General features: G+C 42.1%; 1 protein-coding gene across 1 annotated transcript in view; it reads left to right on the forward strand.

Moving 5' to 3' along the window:
- YBX1 (Y-box binding protein 1) overlaps positions 1–10,236 on the forward strand; it is an 11,074-nt gene extending 838 nt beyond the window's left edge. Inside the window, exons 2-7 of the mRNA XM_026067406.1 lie at positions 4,388–4,560; positions 6,929–7,018; positions 7,240–7,542; positions 7,746–7,828; positions 7,930–8,195; positions 9,860–10,236. Of these exons, the coding sequence (XP_025923191.1) occupies positions 4,388–4,560; positions 6,929–7,018; positions 7,240–7,542; positions 7,746–7,828; positions 7,930–8,164 (884 nt within the window). The 3' untranslated portion in view covers positions 8,165–8,195; positions 9,860–10,236. The remainder of the gene's footprint in view (positions 1–4,387; positions 4,561–6,928; positions 7,019–7,239; positions 7,543–7,745; positions 7,829–7,929; positions 8,196–9,859) is intronic.
- Positions 10,237–10,679: the final 443 nt, after the last annotated feature.

Here is a 10,679-nt window from a genome sequence, read left to right on the forward strand (position 1 = left end):
GGCTGGGGGGGGCGAGCTGGGCCGCTTGGAGCTCCGCTCCCCTCGGAGGGTTTTTTTTTTTTTTTCCCCGTGAAAACGGCTCTCCCGCTCTCCAGGCAGGCGCCAAGTTTGTTCTTGTGCTCATTCCTCGGTGTTTAGCTCGGGGGGCAGCTGTAACAGGAGCTCGCCCTTCCTCCCCCAGCACCCTCGAGAAGCCCTGCGGGGGCAGCAGGGTTTCTCACCGCAGTGTGCGGAGAGAGGAATTTTTTTCCCCCCTTTYTTTTTTTTCCTTCCCCTCCAATGAGCACTGCTTTGACTTGCCCTCTGGGCCGAGCAGACGTTGGACCCAAGATCAAGTGTACTTCTGAGGAACACGTGCGTGCTGCGGGGAGCTGTGCAGATGGCTCATGTCTGGCTGTTTTACACTGGGGCCCTAGGCTCTTACAACACTAGGGGCTCTAGATAAATGCCACCTGCCTGGTGACACTTTCCAGGAGCAGCTGATAAGGTGCGTCCTACCTCTATTCCAGAATCCTTCACCCTTATTGTGCTGCTTTTTTTTAAATTTATTTTTAAGTATTTTAATTTTGGGAAGAGCCTTGTTAATTTAGTGAAATCATTTTTGTAGTGATATCTCTTATATTAAGTGATTTTTTTTTTCTTTTTTACTATTAAAGTATAAAAGTCTGCTGGTTATTAGTACACGAAAAATACTTGTTTCAGCCTCTATATAGAGTTCAGTAACATCAACACAAGCAATTGTTTGAGACACTTGGTAGTTGGTCTCTTGAGGGATCTCTGAATGCACGGGGAAATGTGTAAAAACTCGTACCTTGATATATCATGAGACTAGAGTGTGTAAGAAATTCTCAAAAAGCAAATGCCTAAAAGATTCAGGGGTTGAATTGATGAAAAATGTGTTTAGTTTGAAGTGTTTACCTGAACTCTTAACATAGCAGTGAGCTGTCTCGAGGTGACTTGGTAGAGGAGCGTAGAATTGCTCTACGAATCAGTTCTGGAGTGCTTCAGTATGGGTTATTTTGCAGAGGCCATATTATTAAAAACTATTGCTTTTAAACACCTAATGCTATGTTCTTTCTTTGGGAAGCATCTATCAGAAACTCAGCTAAGGGGGTAAGCCATGAGATACCTGTAGTTCCTCCTACAGGTTGTTTTTGTCTTTCCTTTCTAAGCAGAAGGCTCTTGGATCAGAATAAGTTGTTGAATGTGAGCTCTAGCGAGTTAAGAGTGAAACAAGTTGAAGAAAGATTTAATGAGCTGTGAGCCCTCAAAACAAATGTTTCAGAACTTGGCGAAAGACTTGGAAATCTTTATTCAGGGAAGCAAGCAGAAGTAATAGGGCCTTTACTGGGCCTTTGATTTAGGTTTGTTTTAAATATTGCCTTTTTAGCTAGCTGTGTTACTTTGTGACCCAGTCTTAAATACCTGCCAAGCTCCTTACTTGGTTTTGTGTCTGTAACTTTTTAAAAACATGACTCTGAGTCTGCCCAATTAAATTAAATGCCTTCTTCATGTATAGTTTGAATGTTAAGTATTGAACAGTTGTCAGTATTACAGGCTTTAGCATCTGTAATGTTTGTAACTGCCTATAAAGTCATAGGACACAAACTCTGCCTCTAGGGAAGACTTTTTCTTCCTGTTCCACTCAGTGGTGGAAATGCTCAGTTATGTGAGTCAAGCAAGGAAGCAACAGCAGGTAGTTAAGACATCTGAATGGTTTCCCCACTCATATTAATTTGGCAGCTGTTTAATCCCTGAGGTTGCCATTTTAATGAGAAACCCAGCATGATCTCATGTTATCGAGAGATTAGAGCTGCAGTCTGAGAACTGAACTGGAGGATGTTTCCACAGCTCGGGAATCTCTCTGGCTTGCTCAGAGGAAGACATTGTGAGAGCTCCTGCTTGTCTTTGGCTCAGCTGGATCTGCTTGCAGCTAAAATTCAGCTTTGACATGGGTGCATGTTGACTTCAAATACTTCCTGTTGTCTTTTAATGTTAGAAGTGCATTTCTATTCTGAAATATTTGTTTAAATTCTGAGCATCTGTCAAGTTTTTCTTGCAGTTGTCAAAATAATAAATGAAYGTGCGGGTCACTGACTTAGTCCTATTACCATAATTGGAGCTTCACATAGATATCTGACTTTATATTCAGAGCTCTGCTGGACTTAAAAGTGGCCTTTGCTTATCCGATTCCTTTAAGAAAACAAACAGATTTTTTTTTTTGAAGATGTTTAGGGGAGAATCATCTAGTGCAAAAATAAGTTAAATGGCTTGTTCGATCTTCAGAATGGGGTTTCTCTGCATGTTTTCTTTGAGAAAGTGATAGCTTTTTATTATTTGTACACCATCCAAGTGGCAAAACATTAATTGCTTCTAGATGTTGTTGCTGAAAAACACCATCTAGGTGCAGGAATTCATGTGGTGCTGTTCTTAAAACTCAACCGGTATGTTTTTTTAACTAAGCATGTACACACCTTGAATTATTTCTGTGTAATTCAGTCATTCCTTGTGTAAAATTCCAGTATGCTCTTTACTTGAAAATGCAGTTTCCATTTGACTTAAAGATGAGCATCTGGTGTGACAGTTCAAAATCTTAACTTGGACAAGGATGTCTGGTGTCCACACTTGTAGAGCATAGATGGTAAGCGCTTCTTAAAGCTGCTCTCCAACTGAGATGGATGGAGGGTGCTAAGCAGTTTTACTTGCAACCTGTCCCTGGGTTTTTCTGAAGATCTTCGGCTTTTGGAGCATCTGATAAGAGATCTTGCATTGCTAAGAAGAAAGTGTTTAGGCTCTAGCTTTTCAAGGGCTTCTGGATGCTGCATTTTAGGGGCAGGAGATAAGCAGCCTTCTGATAATCAAACTTGCTATGCAGTGTTCTTTTTTGCTTATCTTATTTCTGTAACCTTTGAGGTATTTCCAGGCATCAATTCCATGAGCAAGCTAGTTAATGTTATTCTGTGCTGCTGTCTGATAGAGTAGCTATGGCTTTGAGTTTGTTTGGAAAAATCATTTTAATGATTCAAAGCCAGTAGTAATAGTGGGGAATACTTTAAAAAAAAAGAGAAGTTCTTGATTCTGTGTATACCTGTAACTTCTCCAGTTGTGAGCAAATTTTAATAAAAGCTTGCTTTGCTATGGCTTTAACCAGTCATTCTGGGAAACGAAACCCACTTTGCTGTTGAGTTATTGGTCTGTGGAATAACTTGACATTAATTTCACAGTGATATTTGGTAGATATGATGTGAGCTTGGATGTGTGGCTGTTAGTGAAGTTCATTATGAGTGGTGGAAATGGCGAGTACAGCTCTCAAACCAATGTCAAGGCTGTTTCGGCTGCGCCTCTTAATTGCAGAACAGAAACTTGACTGATTTTAGTACAGTATTGTGGTCTGCTGTCTGGTCTAACTCAGCGTGGTAATTGTGGAAACTAGCATGACTATCTTAAAGGATGTTTTTGGATACTTGTTTAGGTTATTCTTGGAGGTACGGACTTTGGTTGTCTTCTGTTTCCTCTCAGTAGAGAAACCCAAGCACTTCCCTTTCTGTGCTTACAAGTGCGACTCGGATAGCTGTAATGCCTTTCTTGGGTGGAGCACTGATCAGCTCATGCTGTTACTTCTTAAATGGGACCTCAAGGTGGAGAGGATGTAATGCTAAAGAGGTCACAGGTGAAGAGGTAGTAAAAAGCCCATATGATTCATGTGCTTATGCTTGCTTTACCTCCCTGGCAGTAATGTATCTTGTGCCCTGGGTATCATAGTTATTGAAAACATTTTGTGCTTAGTTTATATCAATGAAATTGTCTTTTCAAGGTCACTCTTTGTGTTTGGGTTCTTCCTGAAAACTCACCGTAGCCTATGGGAAATCTGATAATGCATGCTTGAGTGGTGATATTATAGCTACTTTTTTTAACATTCCCTCTGTATTAAAATGGAATTGATTTCTTTCCTTCTAACTACTGCCTTAGGGTAAAGYTGTCTTTAGAAAGAAAAGTGTATCAGTGGAGGTGTGTTTTCTGTTTGTCTCCCAACTGGGAAAAGGTTTACTTGTCTGTTTTGCCTTCTCTGGACCCTTCAGAGTTGGTTTCAATCCATAATCTGTGGGTTACGTAGTAGTTTTTTCAAAGATTTTTGATGGCATGTCTCCCACAYGCTGAGGGCATTATCAGAAATGGCTGACTGATCAGTGTCAGGTGGTTCTTCAAACTGTTCTTTTGGTGGGATGTGAAGGATAGAAGTATATGCAGGGGGTGAGGGGAGGGAAGAAGAATGCTTTTATAAGAGACRTTTTTGGACTTCAGTGTGCACTCTGAACCTTGCACAGGTTAGCTGACAATATGTCTTTACTTGGAAGCAGTAGACTATGAAGGGAATAGTTGACAGCAGGTGGAGGAGCAGGGTTGATCCTGAAAGCTGGTTGTCTTGACAGTTCCCTGTTTTCTCCCCATTCCACGCAATTGATTTTAGCCAGGCCTAACTTACTGTGCATTTCACATCTGAAATTCAATTTCATGTTGTCTTGCAGGAATGACACCAAGGAAGATGTGTTTGTCCATCAGGTAAGATTTCTGTGAGAACAGGTTTTTACCTCTCCTTAAAACTGAAACGTTACCTCTCTGAAGTTTGCTGTGTCTGACCTTACCTAAAAAGGGCTGAAGTTGTGGATGARCCTCACATTTTTTCAAAAGAAGGTGCTTTAACAAAACTATTTYGCACTGCTGGATTCCAAGTAGAACCTTCTTGGGGATTCCGCATATCCACATGCATCCATCATCAGGGCCTGAAGTTTGTGGGATTGAACAGACTGATTCCCCAAGTCTACTCTGTTTAACTGTTTGAAGGCCAGTTAAGTTGTCTCGCAAGTTCATATAGTGGTTACAAAGTAAGTGTATGGAAATAAGCTTAAACAAAAAGCTTGCATCATGAGGGGAGAAAAATAAGGTGGGTTGTAATAGGAATGAGGTGCTGGTGAAGACTTTTAAGGGAAACTTCTGTTTATGGAATTTTGTTGCTCCAAACTTCTAATGAAAGTCAAGGATCACTTTAAAGGATACTTTTTCAGTTTAGCAGATAGGTACCCTTAAATACAATCTGAGGGCAGTATATAAACCACATTGACCTTGGAGGTTACTCTCTATTGTCCTCTGGGAACGAGACCAGATCTGAGACACTCTGATCAGTGAGTGTGAGATAAAAAAGCAGATGTGTTACACAAACTGACTTCAGGCCTTTGTGTCTGACTTCCTGTGAATCTGTGTGATCAGTTCTGTATTTTTTAAATACTTTCTGCTTCAGGTGCTCTTGTTTGACCCAGTGTGGTTTAGTTTTTGCCTTTAGAAGTCCATGGATTGTTCTTTTGCCTTGACTTAGGCACGTGCTGCTGCTGCTGTAACACCAAGAGAGGAAAAAGTAATCTTTAGAAAAGAGTTTTGCCTTCAGTTTGATTTGTCAACTCTAAACTTCTTGACTGTGCTACATCTCAATTATTGGTTATACAAATGTAGAGGCGTTTGTTTATAATAGGTTATTCTGTAATGGGTGGTGGAGAAAGTCCAAGAGACTCTACTAGGTTTCTGTGTACTCAGGCAGGAATCTATATCCTGACGGAAAGCAGTCAGACTTATTACTTGATTTGCAAGTGCAGTAACCTGTAAGTAACCTTGACTTACATTACTTGGCCTGAAATTAAACTGTAACTACAGTGTATGTTTCTAAAAACACAACTTGGTAGTGGCTTGTTTTAGTTTAACAATTTTCATGATAGAGTAGTTTTAGGGGTGTAAGCTGAAATGAATCGGCTTGTCTAGGAATTATGGCTATGGATGCTTCTTCCCATCCAATTATCGAGCTTGGTTTTCATGAATATCTGTTATATTCAGCTACTAGTGCTATAGGGTTTCCTGTTTTCCCTCTGGAATGGCTGCTCTGGAGGCTGAAACTTGTGAATATATTATGCTGTGGATTTTATTCCCTCTTAGGGCATGAAACTGGTGGAATGCTGTTAGTGATACTTAGTTTTTGTGAAGTTATGCTTGTATTCAGTTAGTGTTTGATAAACAGAATATGGCTGGGGAGCAGTGTTTATTGAACATTAATACCCTTGTCAAAAATGCTCTGTTGCTGAATAGCACAGAAAATGCAGCATTTTCTAGTAATGCCATTTAGCATACAGATGCATGTATACACGCAAAAGCATCTCTGATGCTGTTGCCTTGGAAGGTCTAATCCTTGGTGTAAATACACAGCTAAATAGTTTTGTGATTGATAAATAAAATACTATGGCTTCCACCACAATGTGGGGAGCATTGAGGAAATCTCGTGATTTCTGGCCATTGGTGTGATGACCTAGCTTGGGACAACCACATTTGGATGTAGGCTACAGCAAACTGTATTCTTTTGGGAAATAGTAGAGGGCTAGAAATCTAAGTTGCGTGATTGGAAGGGCCAGAGCAGGTTTTTATGTTGACTAGAAATAAACACTCCAGAGGAATGTACAAATACTTTGAAGAATTCTATGCTAAACATTGGTTAGGAATACTGTGGCCAGTTTGTATCAATTTTGTAGCTCTTCAGAGTGTTTTTTTCAACTAGTAGGAGGTATCCTGAAAGCTGTATTTCTGTCTGATGGTACTTGAAACACAGGACTCAAAGTTCTTGCATCCCAGTGCCCTTTGTCTGTAGCATTTGTACATTGCTCTTCCTGCTTCCCTTACTGTCCTTAAACATTTGTAAAATGCCTTTGTGTGTTTCAGATATGCCAGAATTATAGTAATGCAGTTAACTTTCACAGCTTTTTGTGGGTTTTCAGTATGGTTTAACTGCTCCTTCAAGACGACATGCTTAAACACCTTGATCTTAAATGACTTCAGACATGTAGTGTTTTTATGGTGTGCCTRTAAATGTAATTCTGGAATATTATGTTGTTAGACTGCCATAAAGAAGAATAACCCCAGGAAGTACCTCCGCAGCGTAGGAGATGGAGAGACCGTGGAGTTTGATGTGGTTGAGGGAGAAAAGGTAAGCGCACACCTCGAGTGTTACAGCTCGCACGGAAAACATGGTCTGCTGGCTTTGGTGTGGTGTCTGTGGTTTGAGTAGATGCCTGATGACATCCGAGGAGACTAATGGTTTTTCGTTGTCTTACTATGTGGACGTAAATCGTTGCTYGGTACTTAATTATATTGTGCTATAACTGACTTGATGCTTGTTGCTTACCTCGCGCTATCCTTGTTCTTTAGGGCGCGGAGGCAGCTAATGTTACAGGCCCTGGTGGAGTTCCAGTGCAAGGCAGTAAATACGCAGCAGACCGTAACCATTACAGACGATATCCACGTCGTAGGGGTCCTCCACGCAACTACCAGCAAAACTACCAGAATAGTGAGAGTGGGGAAAAGAATGAAGGAGCAGAGAACATCCAAGAAGGTCAAGCCCAACAACGCCGTCCTTATCGCAGGCGGCGGTACCCACCTTACTATATGCGTAGGCCCTACGGGCGTCGACCACAATATTCCAACCCTCCCGTGCAGGGAGAGATAGTGGAGGTAAAGCTTGCCTAAAATCTGATATTACACTGACTTGATCCCTATGGAGCAGGGTGATGGGATGCAGCTTCCCCCCTGTTCCCTTGTATATATTCAAGACATATTCAGTGAAGTTAAGCAGYAAGAAGAAACATTTGAACTAGTTGGCTTGTTAACGTGCTTTTGCATGTGGCTAAGGTGGCTCGTTGGCCAATGTCTTCCAGGGTGCTGACAACCAGGGTGCAGGAGAACAAGGCAGACCAGTCAGGCAGAACATGTATCGAGGGTATAGACCACGATTTCGCAGGTATGCTGCAGATCGGCTTTGGTTACCTCGCGTTTTAGCGACACGGACAGAACGTCGCGATGGTCAGATGCTGCATTGTTAAAGCCTAGCTTGACTTTCAGGGGTCCTCCTCGTCAAAGACAGCCAAGGGAGGATGGGAACGAAGAAGACAAAGAGAACCAAGGGGATGAGACCCAAAGTCAGCAGCCACCTCAACGTCGGTACCGTCGTAACTTCAACTACCGACGCAGACGCCCAGAGAACCCTAAACCACAAGATGGCAAAGAGACGAAGACAGCCGAACCACCAGCTGAGAACACGTCCGCTCCCGAGGCCGAGCAGGGCGGGGCTGAGTAAATACCGGCTTACCATCTCTACCATCATCCGGGTGCGTGTCCGGAGGCTTTTCAGGGTGGGGTTTGAGTGCCTTTTTTAAAATTTCCCTCTAGTTTTTGGACTGTTCTCGCTAATGCATGTTTATTGTATGTAACTAAACTGGCCACAGTTGTGAGYGTAGTAATGAATGTCTCCAGAATTGAATTGTAAGACTTTATTGTCAAATGCAGATTAATTAGAGGACTTGGTTACTGGCAGGCTTGTTTTGTTTTGTTAGGRGGCCTATTGCATAGAACACTACTAATCTTAAACTCTTGGTTATCCTCAGTATTTCAGGCTTAGGACAGTTCTATAAATCCAAGAGGTACTGGCGTAGTGTGGTGACTGAAAGTCCTCTGCTAGGAGAAAACCTGTGCAAAATCACTAGGATTTACTCAAGTCTAAAAGCATCTTAGCTTTTATCGCTCCATCCCAGAAGGGATGTGAACAGAATTAAGACCTCCAGGCGTTAATTTCTAATAACTTGGCACAGGATTTGCAGGAGCATCTCAGCAGCAGCTTTTTATTTGAACAAAAAAGTGCTGGAAGAACTAAYGGAGTCCTTTTTATGCAGTGTCTGGTGCATCTGAGGTAGCATTCAATTTGGGGCCCRGCTTTCCCAGCGGGAAGTACTGGTGTGGCTTGCTGTTTGTGGGAGGATTGCGTAAAGGTGAATTGCTAAAATGCCTTCATTGCGAGGCAGACTAGCTGTGATTTGGCACTTGGTTGGTGCTGTCTTCTGTYACGCAGTGTTGCTAGCTGGGGAATATGTTTCCTGCTAGGATGGTTGTTCCTGTCCTGGGTTCTGCTTTTTCTGGCACCTTCCTTGTCTGTTTTTCCTCCCTTTTCTTTTGTACTTCCTTTTACCGGTGTTCATATCCCATCCCTATTGTGTTCCCTTGCCGTTCTTCACCAGGAAGGCAGGCAAACGGAAAGATGCATTTTAGACTCTGGTGCGAGCTCTAATAAATGGTGACATTAATGAGATTAATAGGAAATGCGGGAGTTAGCAATGAACAGCAGTTTGTCATCTGCAGCCGCAAGCCTTTCAGCTACGAGAGCTTAGCAATCCTTCAAGGGCTTAGATCTTACCGAGTTTGTCATTCAGATCGCTTGTTCGATACCTCTCCAAGTCTTAGCACAACATCTTCTGCGTGCGTGATGTGAACCTTCATCGTATCCTAGTGTTAATCTCAATGGTTAACGCAAGCCCGATGACTTCTTTACATCATAAACTTCAAAGAAACACCGAGACGACGTGTTTGTTTGCTTCTCTGCCTATTGGGAGTATTGGAGAAGACAAATTGTGGTTTCTGTGGGCTGGGAGGTGGCTTTCTGAAGCTATGCTGCCTCTGTTAGCTGCAGGTAGAAATAGGCTGTGCTACCACCTTTTGCAAATCTTAGCAGTTTTTTGGCTTTGTTTTTTGGCTTTGTTTTTTTTTCCTGGAATCCATTGCCATAGGTGTTGCAAGTGAGTTGACAGTTCTGATCACTGGCAGGTGGTCTGATAAGGAAGGGCAAGGTGTCTTACTAGTGTGAAAGCTGTAGATAAGACTTTCCACGTGGGTGTGGGTGAATTAGCTCTGTGTGAACTGAAGCTGCAAGGGGGTCTTGGTAGACAAAGCCTGTAGTTATGTCTCTGGTACCTGTCTGATGATTCTTTTTTTCTTTTTCCAGTTTAGTCATCAAAGAAAAGACTATGAAATGAAGAAGAAAAGAAAATGAAATTCCAGCAATAAGAAATGAACAAAAGAATTGGAACTGAAGACCTTAAGTGCTTGCTTTTTGCTGTTGACCAGATTACTAGAACTATCTGCATTATCTATGCAGCATGGGGTTTTTATTATTTTTACCTAAAGAAGTCTCCTTTTGGAAACGATAAACACGTTTTTTAAAAGCCTGTTTTTTCTCAATACACCTTTAAAGGTTTTTAAATTGTTTCATATCTGGTCAAGTTGAGATTTTTAAGAACCTCATTTTTAATTTGTATGAAATACACCTGATTTTTTCAAGTCAAACTGCAAGCATCTGTTAATAAAGGTCTTAAAGAATTACTTTGTGTGCTTGGCTGTTGTATGAAAGGTTGTAAGTTAAGTGCTCGTAAGACGATTGGAGAAAATGCCTGCTTTATTTTATATTTAGAGATCTTTATCAAAATGTCGAGCTCCTGCACTCTTCACTTTGAAGCTCTATGAGACCAGAGTGAAATCGGTGCGACTGCGAGCAGGTTCGTGGCTGCCCTTCCCTCGCTTTCCTGCAGCGGGAGTTATTTGGATTTGCAACGTGTTTCTGGGCACAGGCTGTTGTGGGGAAACACCCAGGGAGGCCTACGGAGCCTCTTCTCCTGTTGCCCGTGAGCCTGGTGGCTTGGGGACAGGTACAGCACCAAGAGGTGACATCAGTCCCTTCCTGTGGGCTGTAATGGGGGGAAAGGCCTGGGCTTTTGCTGGATGCTCCCAGGGATTGTGCAAGTTGTGTGGGTGGTTTCATCGCTGGT

The sequence above is a fragment of the Apteryx rowi genome, unplaced genomic scaffold (genome assembly GCF_003343035.1).
Source record: "Apteryx rowi isolate R43461 unplaced genomic scaffold, aptRow1 scaffold_259, whole genome shotgun sequence".
NCBI classification, from domain to species: Eukaryota; Metazoa; Chordata; class Aves; order Apterygiformes; family Apterygidae; genus Apteryx; species Apteryx rowi.